The sequence below is a fragment of the Apium graveolens genome, chromosome 11 (genome assembly GCF_009905375.1).
Source record: "Apium graveolens cultivar Ventura chromosome 11, ASM990537v1, whole genome shotgun sequence".
Lineage (NCBI taxonomy): Eukaryota > Viridiplantae > Streptophyta > Magnoliopsida > Apiales > Apiaceae > Apium > Apium graveolens.
The window spans coordinates 79315198-79338375 of record NC_133657.1 but is presented as its reverse complement, the minus strand read 5'-3'; the positions used below and the strand labels follow the sequence as shown (position 1 = coordinate 79338375).

Here is a 23178-nt window from a genome sequence, read left to right as displayed (position 1 = left end):
GTGTTCCGAACCACTCCTTTGAATTATGATAGCATGCTCGTATAATGATCATTGATATTTTTGTCACCATGATGTATCGTTACAAATACTCTGAGTTTAGATTGAGATATTGCAAATGATATACCATGCTTTCGATTATTGGAATTACTTTAAGTCTACTTATGCTTTTATAATAATCACACCCTTATCACTATTTTGTTTCAATTTGATCTAGTACCTACCTTTGATTTAAACCGAATGTCTTGGCTATTTCGAGATACCCCTATAAACTAAAATACTTCAATTGCCTTGATTGTGTAATCTCTCTTGATTAACCACTATCCCATTATACTCTCACACCTCCAGTATACTAATAATTCAACTCTTTACATATATCCTTATAATCATACCCAAACTTTGTCACTAGATATATGCCATATATAACCCTCAAAATTTGAGATCTCTATCTTATGGATTAATGTTATGATTCTTTTTCAATACTTTCTTCCCTGGTTGTGAAACTATTTATGTCCTTCTTTGAAAACCCTGCTAGTCAGAAGTTAAATCATTCTGATAAAAGTTTCATAACTCAAATCCTTGATTGATAATTTGAACTCCTTTGTTTAGATCCTTGTAAAATTATCCCTGGCATCAGTTTTATAAAAGATAATTGCTCTTTAAATAAAAGAATATTTTCTTGAGATTGGTGAATTGGACTAAGACGCAAGTCCCTTTCACACTTATTACTCATAAAATGATTTTGAGTAATGATTTAGTTATAAATGTTTTGACTTGAATAATGATGCCATACACCTCAATTTCCAGTTATAAAATTTCTATGATGTTAATTTCTGTCTTATAATATACCTTGCAGAGCATTTGGCTCACTTTTTGCTTTTCATTCATGTTATTTCAGCTAGCAAGTATGGTTAAATTCAAGCAGACTGCTCGTAAGTCTACCGGTGGAGATGCTGAGGCTTATGTGAGAGCCCAGGTAGTATAGTTGGCATTTATGTGAGGACCGGTAGCTTTATATAAGAGTTATAATAGTTGTAGTGTTGGACTGTTCAAACACTGAACCTTTACGATCTTGGATTTTGTTGTTAACAGCCGTTTGTAATAACTTTATATTTGTTAGTTGTATTCTGTTAGTTTATTTTGGGGCTGTGACATTCCCTTCTCCAAGTAATACTGAATGAGGGTCATCCAGTTTTCCCCTTGGTTTATTTCTAAGCAATATGTTTTTTGGTTGAAGGCATCTTGGCTTCGGTTAAATAGATTGAGCCAGTTAAGCTTTGTGTTTCGGCCGGAGTTAGTCTTGAGAGGGCATCTGCCCGGCTGTTGTTCTCTCTTCCTATTTGACTTAATTCAAAAGTTTCAAATGCTAAGGAAGTTTCTCGTACTTTCATAGCATAAGCCTTCGCTTGGGAATCTCTTTTCTCATACTCCCTCGAGAAGTGTTTGACCACCAGCATGGAGTCACCAAATACCCTTAGTTATTTCACTTTAAGGATTCTGGCTAGTTCCATTCCGGTCAAAAGAGCCTCATATTATGCCACATTGTTGGTGAGCGGAAAGTTGAACTGAATGGCTTGGCAAATCTCAAATCCATCGAGACTAGAAAGGACCAGCCTTGCTCCATATTTCTTCCCAGTGACTGAACCATCAACAAAAAGTTTCCATTTCCCAGGAGTCTGAATGAGTTCCTTTAGTCCAGAAAAGGTGTATTTGCCCATAAAGTCTGATAGTGCTTGGGCCTTTATTGTTGTTCGAGGGACATACTCAAGGTCGTATTCACCAAGCTCGATAGACCAAGCTACGACCTTCTCCGAAGCCTCTGGCCTTGTAAAACATTTCTTCAATGGTTGATCAGTGACTGTTTGCATCGTTCGACCTTGGAAATAATGTCACAATTTTTCGGAGGCCATGACCAGCCCATATACGAACTTTTCAGCATTGGGGTATCTTGTTTTTGCATCCTTTAGCACATGGGAGACATAAAAGACAAGATGCTGATTTCCTTCTTGATTCTTAACCAGAACAGCTTCGAGAGTTTGATCGGACACGACCAGATAGAGCTGAAGGGTTTCCTTTGAATCAAGTCTCATTAACAGTGGGGTCCTCGTGAGATATTCCTTTACTTCTTTGAATGCCTTCTAGCATTCGGGCCCCCACTCAAAATTCTTGGACTCCTTGAGCATGGAAAATAAAGGTGGTGCTTTATCGGCCGACTTTGAGATGAAGCGCCGAAGGCTGCCAATCACCCTTCCAGCTTCTGGATAATTCGAATATATATATGGGCCTCCATGTCGATGACAACTTGGATTTTTCTGGATTTATCTCAATTCCCTGGGCACTGACCATGCAACCTAGAAACTTCCCACTTGCCACTCTGAACGTACACTTGTTTAGATTAATTCTCATATTATTCCTTCAGAGAGTTTTGAAGCACTCTCTTAGATCTTCAGCATGATCTTTGAACAAGGACTTTACAATCATGTCGTCCACATAGGCTTCCATATTTTGTCCAATCTGTTCCTTGACCTTATTTACCAAACTCTGAAATGTGGCTCCAACATTCTTAAGTCCGACGGGAATTTTGATGTATGTATAGGTTCCCTTCGGAGTTATGAACGCTGTCTTTGGTACATCTTTACTATTCATAGCAATTTAATGATATCCAGAAAATGCATCAAGAAAACTAAGTACCTGGTACCCAGCCGTGGCATTTATCAGTTGGTCGATGTTAGGAAGAGGGTAGTGGTCCTTCAGACAAGCCTTGTTGAGATCTATCTAGTCCATGCACATTTTCCACTCACCGTTGGATTTTTTGGCCACCACCACATTAGCCATCCAGTCAGGATACTCAATTTCTTCAATAAACTTGGCTTCTAGAAGCTTCTCCACTTCAGCCTTAATAACTTTCTATCATTCAACTGTAAAAGTTCTTTTCTTCTTCCTGACTGGTTTGGCCTCAGGCTGCACATTAAGGCAATGCTTAGATGTCTTTGGATCCAACCCAGGCATGTTCTATGGCCCCCAGATAAATACATCATGATATTTCGGAACAACTGCAATAACCTTCTCTTTCAGATCTTTCTCCATGTTCTTCCCAAAGCACACCATTTTCCCCGAATGACCAACATACAATTCAACCTCTTCAACTTCTGCGGCTGGTTCGGCTATTAAACTTGAAGGGTCTACCCCCAAATTTCTCCAGTTCAATATTGAGGGTTTTTTGGCTGCCACTTGGTTCGGCTTCACCCCTTTTCCTTTTCCCGGTTTCATCCATTCCTTCGTACAACTGATCCTTCTCAAGATCTTTCAACATGATTATTCTGGCAGTTTTTGGTCTTCCCGTATTTCCCCTACTCCCTTCTCCATTAAGAATTTCAGTTTGAGGTGGGAAATAGATACCACGGCTTCGAAGGTAGACAGTAAAGGTCTCCCCATAATGGCATTATACAGACTTTCAATCTAATCCACATAAAACTTCACTGATTTTTCAATAGTATATGGCAGTATAACAAGGAGAACTAGAAGAGTGATTGCACCTTCGAACTGGATTGTGTGCCTTTCGAAGGAATAGAGGTGAGCTTCGTCATAGGATTTCAGTTGTTCGCCTGCTAGATTCATCTTGCAGTTTATCTTGTGGAAAAAGATATTGGCAGAACTATCAGTGTCAACCAGCACTTTACAAATTTTATTTTGCCCGATGAGAGGGTATTTGTGCAACTGTATGACATCTTCATAATCTTCAGTACTGAATGTCATCGGCATGTGGGGCTTTGCAGGGATGAATTAGTACATATTGTACATTTTCCTAACATATTTTTTTTATTGTCTTTCTGTCACGATCCAACACACTGCCCCCAAAATGGTCTATACTTCGCCTCTAATCCTATCTCTTCTTTCGGGCTCTTCAACTTCAGGTTCTTCCTGCTTGTCCTTCGGCCCCAGTCTGTCCCTCAGATCTCGGACGAACTGATTCAAATCACCTTCTTTGATCATTCGCTCGATTAGCTTCTTGAGGTGAAAGAACTCATCAGTATTGTGCCCTTTGTCTCTTTGTTAGTCACAGTACTTATCATGATTCTTCTTGTAATTTGGGACTTTCATTTTGGCTGGCCGAGCAAACCCTGGATTCCCTTTGATCTCATGGAGAATCTTGGAGCTTGGTGCGTTCAAGGGAGTAAACACGATTGAATCTCTATTTCGACATCGTTCGGCAGCACGGTCTTTCTCCTTCTTACTATCCTTTCTGTTGTCCCTTTGATCACTGGTTGATCTAGAGTAATTGTACATTTCAGTTTATTTGGACCGATCATCCCTTTGGGAGTCTTTGTAAGCCCAATGCTTTCTATTTTCCTCCGGATATTTTTCACTCACATAGATATCATTGAGGGATTTTGGGGGGAAATCATAGAGCGAGGAGCAAAGCTTATTACCTTTGTAGGGGTTAAGCCATGCCGTGAGCAAGCCCATAACTTTGACTTTGTTCAGGTTGGTGACATCCCAACTTATTCCTTAAACCGAGCCAGATAGTCCCCCAGTTCTTCGTCCACCCCCTGCCTGCAATGAACCAGTGCTTTAGTATCCTTCTCCTTCTGGCACAGATGGGAATAATAATTCAAAAATTTCCTCTTCAACTGCACATACGAACCGATGGACCTTGGTTTAAGGGACTTGTACCACATCGAGGCTGATCACTTCAAGTATATTTTGAACATCTTATAGAGCATGATGTCGTTATGACCCATCCCTATTATTAGTAATTCGTACTTTTCACGATGATCTTTCGCATCACCCTTTCCATTGAACTCGCTCATTTTCAGAAACTGCCTCTCCTCATTCGGAGAAGGTCGATACTTCTCGATTTTCTTTGTCACAACCGGTTCTCGATCGACCTTACTGTCACCGAACATAGCTTTCTCCAGCCTACTGTCACCGAACATTGCTTTCGGGACCCGTCAGCTTCTTCGTCCGAATTAGAGGAATAGTAGGTCTTCGTTCGTTTCCTTTTGGTGTTCGAATCAGAGTCAGACTCATCTTCTTTGTTATACCCCATTCAATATTTTCTCGGTTTGGTGACTACCACCGCATCATCGACCTCTAATGCTTCGCTAAACAATTTCTCCTATAGCTCAATTTCTTCTCTCTGGAGCCGTAGAGCTTAAAATCAGAGTGCATCGACCTCCTTTCATTTCGTCCTGGCCTCTGCCCCTTTCTCAATTTGTTCGTTCTATTTATCCTTGCCTTTTTCAGCAGCTAACTTGTCAGCCCTGATTTTAAGCAGCAAGGCTTCTTCTTCGGGGGGTCAGTTTGGCACTTCATCGATGTCAACTAACGACTGTTTATATGGTTGTCCTCCGTCATGAGGAGGGAATCCAGGCGGTATCGCACAATTAATTGTGTTCGTCATTCTCCCAGCGACTGTAATATCCGGGAAATATCGTGTAATTATTTTTATTAATAAATAATTGTTATGTGATTTTATGTGAATTGTTGTGAATTATCTGATAATTGGAAGTGATGTCTAGATGTTTATATGTGATAAAATTTGAGTATTTTAATTTTTATTTGTCCAGAATAAAGTATAAATAATTTTGATATTTTTTGGGTAATTTTTAGGTTGTTATATGATTTTATAAAGATTTATGAGGTAACAATTATATCAGAGTAATTATAAAACTATTTTATAAAGCCGGGAATTGTCCAACTTGAACCGTTTTTGCGTTTTTACAACCCGAAACTCTTCGGAAAACTCCTCCCTAACCTAATCTTATTATTGTGAATATTTTCCGTGTTTTGACTTTTTCAATCCGGAGTACGATTTGACCCGAGTCCCACACAAAATTTTCGATATGATAGTCATTTCGGTAGATCAATAAAACCCGTATTCTGGAGAGAATGGATATTTTTACATTATTTTCTCGTAAGGTGTTTTATAAGAAGCTGGGTTTTGATAATTATCCAAATCTGGTATTAAATTGTATCGTTTTTGTAGTTACTTAGCGGCTAAGTAACCTATTTTCGGATCCAATACGATCCAATGGGTATTAATATTTTATAAGTATAAATAGCCTTTTTCTTATTTTATTTAATTCGTATAATCATAAACAAATAGTTAAAACATATAATTTACAAAAAAAAACTTGAAAATTCGTCGCGTTATTGAGAATCAAACCTAAAAATGAAGGCGATACCGAACTCAGAATCAAGCATGCAAATACTCGAAACGAAGCTTTCGATAAGTTCTTTCAGAATCAACCATCAATTTCAGTGCAAAAATCAAGGTTATTTTGCTACTTAATTATTTAATTTTGAATTAATTTGTGAATAAAATATGTAATTTTGATTTTGATGTTGTTTGTGTGATTTGATGATTTCATCTTGTAGATAATTTTGTGCTAATTATTTTGGTATACTATATGTTGAATTTGGAGTTCAATAACATATAGAAAATTGAGTTTGATTTTTGAATTTCAGAAATTAGGGTTTATGGGTTTGAATATTCTTAATTCATTTTTAGGTGTTTTTGATTCAAGGGTTATTAGCTTAAATTGATTACACCAGCTTGTAGATCGCTGAAAGTTGAATCGAATGATATAAGTTTGGAAGACAGAGGATAACCAGATCGAGCTCGCCGGAGTTGTGAAGCTCACCGGAGTCGAAAAAGTTCCAGTCGATTTTCTGGTTGACAGGAACGTTGTTTCTAAATTCAGACACAACAATGAAGTTCCTGGTTGCGAGAACTCTTTATCCGCATTTTTTGGTCAAGTTCTAGTCAGGGGTTGCAAATCCCGGTGGTTTTCCGGCGAGCCAGGGCGGCGACTGCAAAAATTGCAGTTTAGCCCCCTGACTTTTGGAGATGGTGACATTTATTCACCCAACTTTCAGTATTTATAAAAAAAGTCCCTGTAGTTTTAAAAGTTTATAAAAATCAGATTTATGTTTTAAAAAATTTCAAAAATTATATTTCTGCTTACAAATATTTTCAAAAAATTGTTTTTAACTATTTAAAATTCCAAAATTCATTATTTGTTATTATGAAAATTATTTTTAATTCAAAAATAAATCTGAATTATGTAATTAATTAATTTAGTTGATAATTAATTATTTAATTAGTCAATTAATTTAAATATTAATTGATTAATTAATTTATGTAGTTATTAATTAATATAAATTGATTATTTAATTAGATATAATTACTTCTTTGATATATAAATCCCAAAAAATGGTTTCAAGCTCTAAAATATTATTTTGAATTATTTTCAAGGCTCGATAATTATTATTAAATGATTTTAAAGTCAGATTCGGGTGTTCGAACCTTATTATTTAATTAAAAATGATTCGTCGACCCATTTTAATTCTGAAAAATGTTCAATAATTCGTAATAAATAGACCGTTTGTCTGTTTAATGATTAGACTTATGTGTTATATGAATTATTTGTTCACGTGTTATATGAATAACATGATTACGTGCTATGTGACCCGTATGCTATCTATTTACAGTTTCCAATACCATAATTAAGTATAAATGATCGGGTAGACGTCGAGACGTACAATTACGTCGATTGAGTTTGTCTTATTAATTAAAATAGTATCTTTTGTGATAGATACATCTAGTTCAAGGCAATCAAAGACGGACTGTGATAGTGAAAGTATAGTCTAATTGTATATGGTAATGGAATGAGTAGATACCAAGTAGATGTGAGAATAGAAGAGTGATTGAAGACTAGAAAGCGAATCAACTGAGGCAAGTATTCTCAAACCTCCTTGTGATATATTGTAAGTATTTCTTCCCTATTCTAAATTCAGAATAGTTAAATGTTTTACATTTCGCTGCAATTACTTTTAATTATGCAAGTACCTTTTTGTTCTTGTTCATAAATACTATTGATTGATCTCTTGAGCAAATACCTATTATTCCGGGTTATTTGCGAACCCTGAATCAAGATGTTTGAAATCAAAATACTCTACGAACATGATGGTTATGATAAGGGCCAAAGATGACTGAACCCTATGGGCCGGGGATGGACCAGACCCTGTTTATTGGCCATAGTGCCTGGGTACCCGAATGAATCTATACAGGTAGGTATAGATCTGCACTATATCTTGACTGATCAACAGGGTATGAGTGTGAATGTTGGTTCTAGTGTCCATTCTAATTTATTGTTGATCGCCATTCCTTCTTGAATGGTTCTATCATTACAAAACCGGGCACATACCTGATTCAAGAGATGAATCAGTGAATTGCTCGTTGCTTTTGATTTATAATTGAGGGCTAACAAAGGCCAATGTTTTATTCGCTCAACTACTTCAAATAAATAAAAATGTTTATAAAATTATTTAAAGATTATGTCCGAAAATTTCTTTTGATATTGATACTTGGAAATCAGGTCTGTTACTTGCTGGGTATTTTGGCTCACTCTTGCTTTTTGAATTCTTATTTCTTTCAGTTTCGAATGAGGATTAAAGTTAATAGCTCTTAATAGACAGTAAATTTAGAGAAATCCCAGCTGCGAGAAGTTGGAGATGTCAGAGTGAATAAGACGAGGAAGTTAGTAAAGAGGTAATAAAATTGTATTTAGTTGATATAGATTTTTAGAAGGTTAGATTCTTCTTTTATACCATAACCTGTAAACGATCCGGAATTGAGGGGTTATTTGTATATTTATTTTATTATACAGGTTTATATTGTTTAAAGTTATTTTGTGACACCCAATCCTGATCCTGGATTTGGGGATGTTACAATTGGTATCAGAGCAACAGGTTATTGGTCCCTGAAATAAGAATATGTGGAAGTAAGATAAGAGTGATAGGCCATATAAGAGAGGAAATACCCTAAGTTTACTCATTTTGAGTTCGATTGGGGGTGTGAATTAAGGTTAGTAGATCTGATATGGATTAGTAAGATATGATATTGTTAAGATAAGTGGAAGGCGAATATATTGACACTATAGATATATTGAGTTCCCAGATCCTACAGTTGCGAAGAGTCGACAGCTCGACGGACACTGGGTAAATTACCCTGTTTATCATGTGGTTTTAAAGAAAAATGCGATTAATTATTTTGAGAACATCTTATACGGAAAGATAGATGAGTTTCAGTATGATCCAACTTAGAATTATGTAGTAGGGAAAGCTCCATGCTAGAGGTCACGAGTTGATTGAAGCTGACAAAGAGCCAACGTTGCAAGTTTTCAAGGGCACCACCGTAGCGAGAAGTTTTTATCACTTTTCGGGTGCCGCACAAGGAATGACATCTACCATATTAGGTATACTTAGGACTAGCAAGAGATTCGACCTTATCTGCGGATAAAATGCTGAATTGTGATTATTAACTGTAAATACGATGCTAAGGACGACATGAGAACATAAAAGATAGTATTAGATGTCGGCATTGGAGTTAGGATCATGAATAAGATAGTATACAACGGTAAATAAAGTTTTTGTTGACTAATGAATGAGAAATGTAACTGAGGAGGAATAAAAGATATGTCAAGGTGAATGGACCATTATGTGGTCGTTTCTTAAATTAGGTACCTTATTAAGTGGATTATGAGAATAACAAATAACTCATATACTAATGACGACCATGTGTGTGATTTTAAAAATTTCGAAAACGAGTTCTCGAAAAAGATTTTCTTAATAAATTCCTAAAAGATCTTTCCATAAAAATGAGTTTTAATAATTTGGTTGTCAAATTACTACTTGAGTTTCTTGTTATTATAAGCAGTAAATTACCTGGAAAAATAATGGATCTAAACCTAGTATTGATAGTCAGAGGGCCAAGTAGAATCGCTAATACGGAGAAATTCAAAATTTCCTCGAAAGAGGAGTGTAAACCTTGTTTAATAGTATCAATAATTGAATCAATGTGAGAAAATATTATTTATCCAATTTATGAAATTAGTTGTTGACATAAAAGAAGCCCGATGATGATTGAAGGAAATGGGGAGATATTCTAGACGATTGAAGAAGAAGAATATTCCTATCGACGGAGTCGAGGTGTTGCATGATCGATGGTTATTATATGCGGCATGCACAAAATTAGAAGCTATGACTGTAAATTTTATAAGAACGCGATTATGGTCTAACTATTAAAGGGATAAACATGAATGGCAAGCAACAGTATCATTCTTTTCTATAACATGATAGCGTATATTCTTCTTAATTTTTGAATAAGTATAAATTTCTTTCATTACACTGTTCAATGAGGAAATAGAGAAGAAGAGGTTATGATATCCCTTTTCAAATCATTTCTTCTTCAAAATACTTCCTTCTAATTGAGACAAACAGTGTTATGGTGTGACACTTTGTCGAATGACGAAGAGTCTGGTGGGTCGCCACCTAATCATGTGTTGTATACCATATAGTATGAAAGACTGGCCATCTTGAGTACAAATATGGTTGTCTTATTCATAACATCTATTCTGGTCAGATTTTAAAACAATATGCGTCATTCCTATAACATACGTATATAATTCAAACATTAAACGACTCCTCCATATGCATCTAGCAAACTCAGACACATATAAGCTTTCTTATAAGACACATATGACACTTTTTTACTGGTTATCACTATATTTTAATAAAGTTATAGAAAATTGATAAAATACTAATAATCAAATCTGAACCTAACGTTAGTGACTAAAAAAAAATCCAAACCTAACATTAGTGAGTAAAATAAAAAAAAATTATAGTTGAGTGGTAAGTTTCTAAACATACAGTAAGTTGGGTGACGAAAAAATTCATTTTCCCTTTTAAAAAACGATAATATTTTTACAAAAATACTTTTGTCCTTGATTATTTTTTAAAAAAAAACTATGGTTTTTAATGGGTTAAACGGAGTTTTGGTCATTCAACTGGCCGAAAACTTGCAGTTGGTTCATCCAACTCAAAAAACTTTCAGTCACATCATTTTACTCTTTAAAAATTTCATCCAGGTCACTTGCCGTTACATTCCATTAAAAACCTGATGAAATGTTGACTAAGTTTGGTGACTTGGCTTAAATAAATCTATCATGGCATGTATAATAAGATTGAACGGCATTTTGGTCACTTAACTGCCTCAAAACTTGCAATTTGGTCATCAAACTGAAAAAAATTTCATTCAGGTCACTAACCATTACGTCCATTAAAAACTGAAAAGAAAATCGAACAAAGTGCTCTCCTACAACCCTTCTTTACTCTATTAAAAAATTCCAAAACATATAAATGCAATAAATAATGTATTAATATTTTGTTCAATCCCCGTACTGAAGCATGGAATATCAATTATACTCCCCCACTCAATTCTTTACATTAGAGAACGGGGGCTCGACACGCACTTTAACACTTTTATAAAATGTAATTGCCTAATTTTTTAAAAATGAAGAAAGATATAATGTTTCAAATTTTTATACAAAATATTCTCGAATGACACGTACCGTGATTTTATTTTTGGATTCGTGTATTAGAACGGTGGTCTCTTATCATAAATATATTTTTTTAATAATTATTTATTTTAAATGTCTTTTAACAACCTGTTCAACCTGACCCAAACCGAGCCAAACCCACTAACAAAGTGTTGGGTATGTTGCATTTTTATTTTTTATGGGTCGGTAATAAATTTTTAAACTAATTTAATTGGGTCGGGTTGCTAAAATGCATACAACCCGGCCAACCCGACACATGTGCACCCCTAATTCCTGTGCGTAAAAACATCGATGATAATCCGTGTATTTGTTGATAGAGGTGTAATAGGAGATCCCTTATGATGTGCTCCCGATTTTTTTAAATAACGAAAAGGAAGTTTTAGAAAGAAGGTTTTGGAGTGAAATTGATCTATATTTAACCTCCCTTTCTCTCCTTTTATTTCTTTCAAAAATCTCGTGAACACATTGAGAAAATAAATTTAACCCATGATTTTACAAACATAACATCAATGATTTTTGAGTTGGATGACCTACTACAAGTTTTCGGTCAATTGAGTGACCAAAACTCCATTTAACCCACGATTTTACAAACATAACATCAATGATTTTTACACAAAAAAATACACAAAAATAACATCAATGATTTTTAAAAAATTATGTGTCTATCGCAGCACACAAGCTGCACAAAACCATTTTTCCAATTGACCTTCTTTGTCCTAGCGTAGCCTTTTATATTTTTAAATTTAAATCCTAACTAGTATAAGTACATCGTAATTTATATTTTTTCTAATCTATCTTCGTTAAATCGGTTTCGAACTAGTCGAAATGTCGAATAACTATCCTATTTTGCTTTCCAATTTAACTTTTAAAAAAGCTATACAAAACAATTATAATATAATGTCGAGTTATTCCCTTATTAAAGGAACCCTACTATTTCCTCATAATATTTTTTGATTTAAATAATCCTTTAAAATCTGAAGGTATTCAACAAGGATTGGAAAAAGTCTTTTAAAATCTGAGTGTATTCAATTTAGATTTTAAAAAGTCAATCAAAATTTGGTGGTATTCAATTTGGATTTTAAAAAATCCATCAAAATCTATGGTATTCAACAGTCCATGGATTTTCTTTTATTTAAAAAAGTTGTGGATTTTGATAGATTTGCTAGTACATTTTTAATATCTTGAAATCTTTTAAAAAATACATGAGATTTTGATGGATTTCTAAAAAACTCCACAAAATCTGCAAGACTCTACAAGATTTTGGATCAACTCCATCAAAATCCACGAAGAATTGAAATCAACGAAAATCTTTTAAAATCCATAGATTATTAACAATCCTTTAAAATCTGAAATGAATACACCCCCTTTAATAGCAATCAATCAAGTTTTTAACGAAATATAACGACGAATAATCTAAATAAAAAATTTTAAGAATAAAATAATATGACTGATTTTTTTTAAAATTAAATGACCCAACTACAATTTTTTAATAAATTGAATGACCAAAATATCATTTAAGGCTTTTTTTACCGTCATCGCGGGTATCAATACTTATTCGTGTTTGGTTTTGTTTTGGTGTCCCCAATTTGTAAAATCTGTAAACAAAAATTTAAGCTGCATCTAAAATATCTCCCGTTGTCTCTCTCTTCATTGCCCACAACTCAATTTCTTCTTTGCCGCCGTCCCAACAAAAGTACGTCTCTCTCTCTCTCTCTCTCTCCAGATCTAGGGTTTCTGCTGAATCTTATGCAGCTATTCATATGCCTGTAATTACTTAGTGCCTAATTGTAACCCCTATATATATTTCCCTGACAATTCATTACAAAGTTTTGTTATTTTATTCTTCAGATATTTATTGTTAGCGTGTTGAATCCAATTTACCTGCTATTATTGTTTAAGATGTTATCAGGTCTATTTTGTTCAACCTAATTAATAATAACTTCTCATCGCTCCTTTAAACCTAATATTTTAATTCACAAGATGTCATCATTCTGAATTGTATAATGTTGTTCTTTTTGTTCGAGAATTGATTTGTAGTTGACAAATTGAAAGTAGAATTTTATATAAGTTTTGTAATAGCTTGAAGATTGGTGGTTGCTTTTAAGAATTTGAAAGGTAGGAAGTTTTATAGATGTAGCAGTCTTTTACGATTTTGTTTTAGAGAATAGGAAATTACAATTCGGGATAAGCTAAACTAAGCATTTAGAACCTTGAGTTTTTGTAATTGGAATTAAATAATAAATTATTTGTTGATTTAGGGAAATTGTATCTTGGATAAAGTACTCGTTGATTCTAAGTTATAACTGACCTGCTTGGTTGATTTGATATCCTAGGGTTAGGGATAATAAAGAAGCTTACAGGTTGGTGCGGTTTTGTGCTAGAGTTTTATGGCTGATCGTAACTTGGCAGTTGTGAAGCCGATATGGTTGAAGCAAGCTGAAGAAGCTAAGCTCAAGAGTGAGGCTGAGAAGACTGCTGCAGCCAAGGCGGCGTTTGATGCCACGTTTAAGAATGTGGAAAAAATCAGTGATGCCCCTGGGGACTTGTCGGATAGTGATACTGAAGAGGCTGAAGACTTGGCAAACAAGCCAATTGGCCCAGTAGATCCAGCCAAATGCACTGCAGCCGGGACTGGAATTGCTGGTGGCACTGCATGTGCACCATCATCATTTGTAATTGTCACCAAGGATACAGATGGACGCAAAGTTCCCACTGGCGGAGCGCAGATAACGGTTAAAGTTAAACCCGGGCAAGGCGTGGGGGCAACAGAACAGGAGGGGATAGTAAAAGATGCCGGTGACGGAACTTACACAGTTACATATGTTGTACCAAAGAGGGGGAATTACATGGTGGAGGTTGATTGTAATGGAAAGTCCATCATGGGTAGTCCCTTTCCAGTTTTCTTCAGTGCAGGTACACAAATCTAGATTTTAGCATGTAACTCATGATTTTACTATTTTGAATGTGTTATACAGGTTTTAATCTATGTGCTGCAGATAACTCAAATATTAAGATAGTGCACTTCCCGTCTTCATTTGGTTAGCATCTGTGTTATGATTAAAAATAAATGATCTTTTGATTTTATGACGTGTTGAATGAGAGTAAAAATGTTGCTTCATTTATTTGAAAGTAAACCTTCTTAATGTCTTCTGCATGCTGATCAAGAATGATTTTGTCTTTAATTTTAAATCATAATTGATAGTTTATTTTGATGTATTATTGTTGACTTGTAGTAAATTACCCTATACCAGTCAACTTTTTTGACTGCATTATCTATTTCTAATTCATTTCTCTTTGCTGTACTATCTCTGATGTAGAACAGAACTCCAAAACAACAATTTAAGAAATAAAAACAAGATTAAGATAGAACTTGGGATGATGAACTGCAGAAAATTAACTGACACATTGGTTTCCCGATCGCAGTAGGGAGAAGGGATAATTAAGATGGATCACAACCCATTAGAGGACTTGATAAATATTTGATAAGACAACCACTAATTATCTAAGATAGTATGTGGGAATTACAGTACTTATATAGGGAGTACATACTGTAATAAGAAAATTCTATAACCTAATAGATGAAGACCCATAATATTGAGCTCATTATTAATAAGCTACTCTCTCTCTCTCACTCTCTCTCTCTCTCTCTCTCTCTCTCTCTGTCCTATATATCTCCTTTTTGGAAATCATTAAGAGTCTATATTGTTATGACCAGTATTATTAAAAGTATTTCCAAGTATTGTAATATGACTATCTAGAAGGACCTGAAAGAATGGAATTTAGGATGTCTGAAATGGGAAGAGGGTGTATCCGTTAGCTGTATTTGTACAATTCTAACATCTTCTATATTTTTTTTAATGATTGTGTTGCAGGAAGTACAACTGGAGGACTTCTTGGTTTGGCTCCCCAATCCAACTTTCCAAATCTAGTTAACCAGACAATGCCCAACATGCCAAATTATTCAGGTTCTGTCTCAGGTGCATTTCCTGGATTGCTTGGAATGATCCCTGGTATCATATCTGGTGCTTCAGGTGGGGCAGTTTTGCCTGGACTAGGAGCAACTCTAGGGGAAGTCTGTCGAGAATATCTTAATGGACGGTGTGTGAAAAGTGATTGTAGATTGAATCACCCCCCGCACAGTCTGCTGATGACTGCATTAGCTGCCACAACCAGCATGGGCACTCTCAGCCAGGTACCCATGGCGCCTTCTGCAGCTGCAATGGCCGCTGCTCAAGCAATTGTTGCTGCTCAAGCACTTCAAGCCCACGCTGCTCAGGCACAAGCTCAGTCTAATCACAGAAAAGATTCTTCTGGTATGCTTTGTTATATATATACTCCCTCTGTCCCATTGAATTCTATGCATTACTTTTTGGCATGCTTTTCAATGCTCCTTTAAAGCATAACTCCACAATATTTTTTTTTAAAAAAAATTCTAAATAAAAGTTTTATGTTTAAACTTTTATTAAATTTTTTTTTTTAAAAACATTATGAAACTATACTTTATACAAGCCTCGAAATACGTGTAAATAGTAAACGTATAGAACCCCATGGGACGGAGGTAGTATATATTTACATATAGGCCCAGACTTAAGAGAGAACCCCCTTAAAAAGGGAACGAGAGAACCCTTTTTAAAAAATTAATTTTAAAATTCAAAAAAGGTGCAAATGTTTTTTATTTTTATAGTGCTTACATAAAGTTAATTACAAACAACCATTTTCTAAAAAAAATCAAAAAAAATCATGAAAAAAAAGTTAGCATCAACTTTTGAATCTCATAAATTTTAAGAATCTGTTTTTGAATCTCATAAATTATACGAATCTGTTTTTGAATCTCATGAATTTTGATTCAAATCTTGATTTTAAAATTTATGTTATGACTATTATCATATTAATGAATAATTATTTCTTAAAATAAGCTAAAAAATATTTAGAATCTTGTTTTAGATGAAAGGTTCTCTCGTTCCCTTTTTAAGAGGGTTCTCTCTAGAACCTTACTCATATATATATGTATATATATGTATATATATATGTATATATATATTTACATATATATGTATATATATATTTGATCCTTCTGCTTATGTTTTCTATGTTCACTGCGGGTCGCCTGTGGCTTGTTTGTGGTTATTACTATAGTTAATTAATTTTAGGGCTAATGGGCTATGCTAATAATTGTTTAAAAGTTGCTGATAAATGAAACTTACCATCTGTGCATACTTACGTGTCACATTATTGAGTTAAGTTAATGCTTCTGGTAGTTTTACCTGCTGATAGATAACAATATGTGTTGGTTTTTTCAATATCAAAGTTTCCTTTTCTTTTCTTTTTTATGTCAACGTAACTATCAATGCTTGTACTAGTAAAGTATTGTGGTGTTTCCTACCAAATACCTCATGCAATCTGTCCTCACTGCAGTTGTTTCGATTTTTGTAGAATCAGTGGACAAGCATGGTAAGGCTGATTCCCTGAAGAAGACAGTACAAGTTAGCAACCTCAGTCCGCTTATAACCGTGGATCAATTGAAACAGTTGTTTGCTTTTTGTGGTACAGTTGTGGATTGTAGTATAACCGAGTCAAAGCATTTTGCCTACATAGAATACTCAAAACCTGACGAGGCTACAGCTGCCTTGTCACTAAACAACTTGGATGTTGGTGGTCGCCCTCTGAATGTTGAAATGGCAAAGTCATTGCCTGCAAAGCCTGCTGTTTTGAATCCTCCTCTCGGCTCATCTTCTTTACCCATGGTGATGCAGCAAGCAGTAGCAATGCAGCAAATGCAATTTCAGCAATCTTTGTTAATGCAACAATCTATGGCTGCCCAACAGGCTGCTAACCGGGCTGCGACCATGAAGTCTGCAACAGATTTAGCAGCAGCTAGAGCTGCAGAAATAAGTAGATCCTTGAAAGTTGATGGAACTGGTGATGAAGATAAGGAAACATGGAGGAAATCAAGGTATATGTCCATTTTCCATTATGTTACCAGTGTCCTCTATTCTTTTTGTATCTCTTTTAGCTGTATATTAATCTGGTGAAACAAAAATACATATTATAGATTTATAGCTAGGATAAACTTCTGAGTGTAGCCTGGGACATCCTTCCAAATATGAAAGATGGTTATAGTCGCTCCTTTTGATGTACTAGGTGAATGTTAAAATTTCCATAGGTAAATAATATTGGGGGTTTAAAAGCCTCTCATATAATAACTACTTGTGCCCTTTATCATTCTTTCCATTTTACCTGTTTCAATTTTGAAGAAATGTTGAATAACCTGTAATTGCAAACGTCAGAAGTGAATAGTTCTTTGTGCACCTCATTATAAAGAGATATGTACTATGTAGAATAGTCTCTCTCTTTGTTTGGAATATCTTGGGGTTTAGTCAACATTTGTAACTTTCTCTGAAATCATTGTATGTGTGTACTATTTTTCGCAAATGGTTTGGATGTTACCTAGGTTAAGAATGCAATAAGGTACACATATAAAGTATGGGGCAAGCATTACTCATTACTGATGAGCGAGTGGAGTGTGCAAATATGAAGTTGCATCATTAATTATCTTAAAACTGACTAAGTATGATATTTTTCTGGATTTGTGATATTAAAGTTGAACCGAAACCCGTTCTTGAGGTAGAGAAAGTTTTGCATACAATCTGATTTTCCCCTAAATTTTCTTACTGAAATGAAAATTGGAGTGAAAACAAAATTATGGATTAGATGTAGGTTCATCCATCTGATGAGAAACAGAAGTGGAAAAGATTTATATATGTTGTTAACAGTTATATCTATTTAGTTAAGAAAGAATTAAAAATAATTTGTTTATATATTTTGTATGTGGGGCTAGTAGTTTATTTCAAATAAGCTGAGGTGTAAACGGCCTTGGTCCCTTGGGTACTATTATTAGGGTTTTTTACTCCTATATAAGTCATGTACTCCCGTAACTCCCCCACATTACAGAGCTTTGAATTTTGTTTATACATTTTTCTTGGGAATAATATTAATTAATTATTTATGGGATTCGTAATTCACTGCTTATTATCTCTTTAACATTTTTTCCTGCATCACCATCCCTGTCTAATTATTTTATTTGGTACTTGTGTCATACTGTTTCAGATTGTCACAATTAAAAATTTCTCGAGGAACTAATGGCTAGACTGATGATTTAATTGTTAATAGGTCACCATCTCCTGCCCGTGCAAGGTCAAGATCCAAGTCAAAATCTCCTGTCATAAAAAGGCGGAGGTCTCGCTCCTACTCACCTCTGCCTCGCCGTGCAAGAAATCATAGGTCAAGATCACCTTTCAGGTCTCGCCATTACTCAAGCTATGATTATGATAGGCGGTCATATCGGGATTCTAGGGATGACAGTGCCAGGAGTCGAAGACTTGATTTTGTTAGATTGCATGATCGTCATTCTCCTCGTACCTCGAGAAGAAACAGAAGTAGGAGTGTTAGTCCCCGGACTAGAAAGTCATTTCGAGATGATTCGTACTCTCCAAAACGTCGTAGGGATAGTCCTTCACATAAGGGTAGAAAATCATCTCATGCTAGTTCTAGATCTCCGGGTCATTACAAGGGAAGTAAATCATCCCCACCAAGTGATGATCAGAACAAATTAAGAAGCAGAAGGCGATCTAGGTCGAAGTCCGTGGAAGTTAAGCATCGCTCTAGTGATAAATTAGATGAAAGCAGGGAGGGAAAATTAAAACGACGTGATCGAAGACGCTCTAGATCAACATCATTAGAGGGTAAGCATCAGAAAAAAAATAAAACAGATGATGCTAAATCTAAACACAGAAGGCACTCTATATCCAAATCTCCGGAAGATAAGCATCACTCAAATGATAAATACGGGAAGACCAGAGAAGAGAGGTCGAAACATCGTAGCAGAAGGCGTTCCAGGTCAACATCTGTCGAAGATGACTGTAGGAAAAGCAGTAGGGTGTCTCCAAAACGATCTAACGAGCAGAAATCAAGTCGCAGAAGACGCTCAAGGTCGAAATCTGTTGAACATAAGCATCGAGAGAATAAAGATGTTAAAGAGAAAGGTAAAGAGAAGGGGGACCACAAAGATAAAGGTCTGGTAGAAAGTGATGAACTCAGTGGAGAAGCTGATCATAATTCAATCATATCAACAGCCTTAAAAGATGACGGGGCATCAGTTTTTTTAGCAGAGACCAACGGCAAGACTACATTAGTCATGGGAGATGATGATCTAGGTGATAGCGATGTTGATCGTAAAAAATTTAAAGAGGATGAGACAAGTTATGAAAGACATGAGACAACAAGAAGTCCTGGACTAGCTTAGGAAAACCTTTCCGGGGCCTCTTTACAGAGTGTATCCAGGTTCCGGTCAAAGGGAGGTTCCTGATTGTTGAATGGCTATTTCTTGCGATCTCTTACTGGTCAAAACTTGTGTATTTGTCTCCCCAGACATGAATATGTTGTCTTTGTTTTCTTTTGCAGGTGAAGTGGGGAAGTCCTATCGAGGTCATCTTTTTATGGTTTAAAGTGTTTCAAGAAGTATTCTGCTCGAATTGTCTGGTTTCAACTTGCACTATTGTACCATACTTCTTAAGTCAGCTTGATTATGTTGGACTATTACCTATAATTAGGTAGTTGATTCTCTTTAAAGTTTCTTTTAGTAACTGCACACACTTCAGTTTCTAAATAACCGCTTTCATTTATAACTCTTAGGCTTCTTTTATTTTTCAATTAAACAAGCTTGAGATGTGACTAGTAAGTTAATGTTATACGACAGGCTATCTCATGCATTATGCAATCCTTTAAATGATCTTGCAGACTACATTTATTTTTAAGGCCATGTTAGAATAACTGTCTTTACTTCTGGAATTTTAATAATATTAAGCACCAACCAGCTGACATTGAAGTACTACAGATAGTCGATGTAATCTTACAAAATAAATTTATAGATGAGATGGTGCAAAGTCTTGTAAGTTAGTCATAGTGGTAATATTACAACCGTGGAACCAGCATAGCCTTGAACAGCTGTATAACTTGAGTCCCTTTTAGTTCTTCTCCTTTACTTTGATTTATGGAATAAAGTGAAGTAATTTGGTATGTCTTGGATCATTCTGATTTGAATTTGATAGACGTGCTTCAATTTAGGCAGATTACTATTAAAGCATATGTAGATCTCTAGGCTTGTTGATTTTTGTGCTTAAACCTAGCACTTTTTTCGTATGTTCATGAAGGTATGCAGTTGCTTTTTTTTTGGACTCGCCAACAATGTTTCGCCAATATAGGTCTTATGCAAGTACTGGTTATGTATGTAGGCTGGATACAAAGTTTTTGAAACCTAAGTTTTCCATATTTACAATATTGTGCTATCCCTGTACCTTATGTTTCTCTTTCTTTTCCTTTGGTTTCCTTTTTCTTTTTTTTTTCTTTTTCTTCTCTTTCCCGTCATTATTAGGTAATGCAATTTTAAGGCAGGCTACAGCAGGAAATTGCTGAGATGACTAGCTTCACAATCAAACATTGTAAGAATTTGAGCAGAGTGGCTTGACCGTGTACCTAATTCGTGGTGACTATCGAGTGTTGTTTGATTCAGGTAAGCCAGTGTTTGTAGGGTTTAATGTCTGTATGTAGTACTGGTATTACTGTTTGTAGTCAGATACATACCTGGAAGTGCCAAATGAATGACGAGATGACTTTAATATTGTTCAGCATTCGTTTTTCACAGTTGATAAAAATGTTGAGGTATGGGTGACTGGTGTTTTGATAGATGATTTTTTTAGGTAGCATGATAACTGTGGATTACAAAGTATGCCATCTTGTAGGGATAATGGCCTGCTTATTAATAATTATTCATAAAGTTCGTGGTTTATCTCTGGTATATATTAAAATATCATAGATTCAGTAGACCCAAGAGGAAGGTTTGTAGATAATGTTGCCTACGCTTTGCTCTAATGGTTACTCTGCCCCGTCGGTTATGTTTGAAGTGATTAAGAATTTATAAATCAGCCGTTATTCTAAGTATTCTAAGTATAGCAAACTGAAGATGATTTTGACATTGTTGTGACCAACCTGCTCAGGGAAAAGTGTTGCATAAAAGCCTACCCAATATGGGGGAGGGGAGGGGTGGGGGGGGGGGGGAAGTGTTGCAGGGGAAAATTAATTAGTGTGTCGTGAATTGCATATGAAAAATTGTTGATAAAAAATGTATTATTATGTGTTTACTTATTAAGTTGAAGGTTACTTTTGTAAATAAAAAAAAAGATACTAGTTAAGGTTAGCATAAAGAAAGAAGCTGTTAAACCATGTCAATTGGACCAAAACGTGAGTGAATTCACCGAATAAATCATTAGGAAAAAAAAAGGAAATACCATTTCAAATTTGGGCCCGTGGCAGACGGGTATTTGGGAGCGCAAAAGTTGACTCACATAAATTAAATCAACGTGATCTCCACGGACTGTGAAAATTTTGGAGAAGCATTTTTTGCTCCCACTGACTTTGCTATAAAAGCAAGTCAAATAATAGATTCAAAAAATTAAATCAACGTAATTTTTACGGACTGTGATAATTTTGGAGAATCATTTTTTGTTCCCACTGACTTTGCTATAAAAGCAAATCGTGATCTTCGTGGATTGTGATAATTTTGGAGAAGCGTTTTTTACTCCTACTGACTTTGCTATAAAAGCAAGTCAAATAATAGATTCAAAATAGTTGTATTGTTATAATATAACGTTAAAAAGTGACTTTTGATGTTAAAATAATATTTGAACTCCAATTAATTTTATATTTACCAAATATTTTATTCAGCTAATTCACTATAATTTAAAATGGATCCGCTTGCATTTTATTATTAATTATTTGATGATGTGATAAAGTTTGTTATAGTCATTCTTAGATTTAATTATAGCACTAAATATCCATTATGCACGCTGTGGATAGAAGTTGAGTTTTTTTTAATCCTATGTTTTATCTATAAGATTAAATAAAACTCGTAATATCAAATACTCCAGCTATCTTATTTCTATTTTGTGTTACTGAAAGATTAAATTTAAAAGCAATTTTTTAAAGGAGTTTTTCTAAAAGTTATTCCTTTTAAACAAATATAACTTATATTCTTATAAATAAGTATTTGTTCTCGTAAATAATCAGAATGAGCGAAAATCGAACCGAAACGACAGAGTATAAACTCTTGACCACTTGAATTATGCGTCTGAACTATTCTAAAAAGTGCTTTTGGTGGCAGGAAGATGGTGCTGATTTTAACTTTGCTAGGAATAATTTTTTTTACCAGACATGTGATTTTGCACCTCAGTTTTTCTAAGAGCACAATTTATTTTAACAATAATACCAAATAGAGCTAATTCAATCTATCAGAAATCTAGACTTTAAGCTGGAGGTGTGTTATAGGGAGAATTTCGTATAACAGTGTTTTGGAGGTTGATGGTCGAAATAAAGATCAAGGGTAATGTTTGAGGGCGGAGGAAGGTTGTGTATGGTGGTGGTTGAGCTTGTATGTTGACTCCTCAAGAAAGAATAGGGTTTTCGTTATTCTTTAAAAAAAAAGTGTCAACTCATGTTTCATACAAGTGCCTACATACCCTGTTTATAGGGATCAAACCTTACGTAGTTTTTGGGGAATAAGTCACATAGGTTAGGGTTAGGGTTCTTCAACCCGTGCAGCCCAAGCCCATAATAAAGTCATGTCTTCAGCCAGTTAGTCACGCAAATCTTGACCGGCTCCACACGCTTCCTACAATCTCGCAACATCTCCGCATTTCTTCCCGTGATTGCAGGAATATCCTGT

The 23178-nt window shown here is 35.1% G+C and overlaps 1 protein-coding gene across 3 annotated transcripts; it reads left to right on the top strand.

The window, feature by feature from the left end:
- Positions 1-12967: 12967 nt before the first annotated feature.
- LOC141698479 (uncharacterized) lies at positions 12968-21246 on the top strand. Of its 3 annotated transcripts, XR_012565133.1 has the most exons (7): positions 12968-13095; positions 13736-14315; positions 15275-15715; positions 16836-17355; positions 18573-20011; positions 20612-20684; positions 20833-21246. XR_012565133.1 is itself a non-coding variant. In XM_074503185.1 (5 exons), exons 2-5 carry the CDS (start codon positions 13790-13792, stop codon positions 19702-19704), a joined length of 2619 nt encoding a protein of 872 aa, XP_074359286.1. In that variant the 5' UTR covers positions 12968-13095; positions 13736-13789; the 3' UTR covers positions 19705-20086. The 3 variants fall into 3 exon arrangements, 1 of the variants encoding a protein (XP_074359286.1); XR_012565132.1 differs by lacking the exon at positions 20612-20684; XM_074503185.1 differs by lacking the exons at positions 20612-20684; positions 20833-21246 and having other exon boundaries at positions 18573-20086.
- Positions 21247-23178: the final 1932 nt, after the last annotated feature.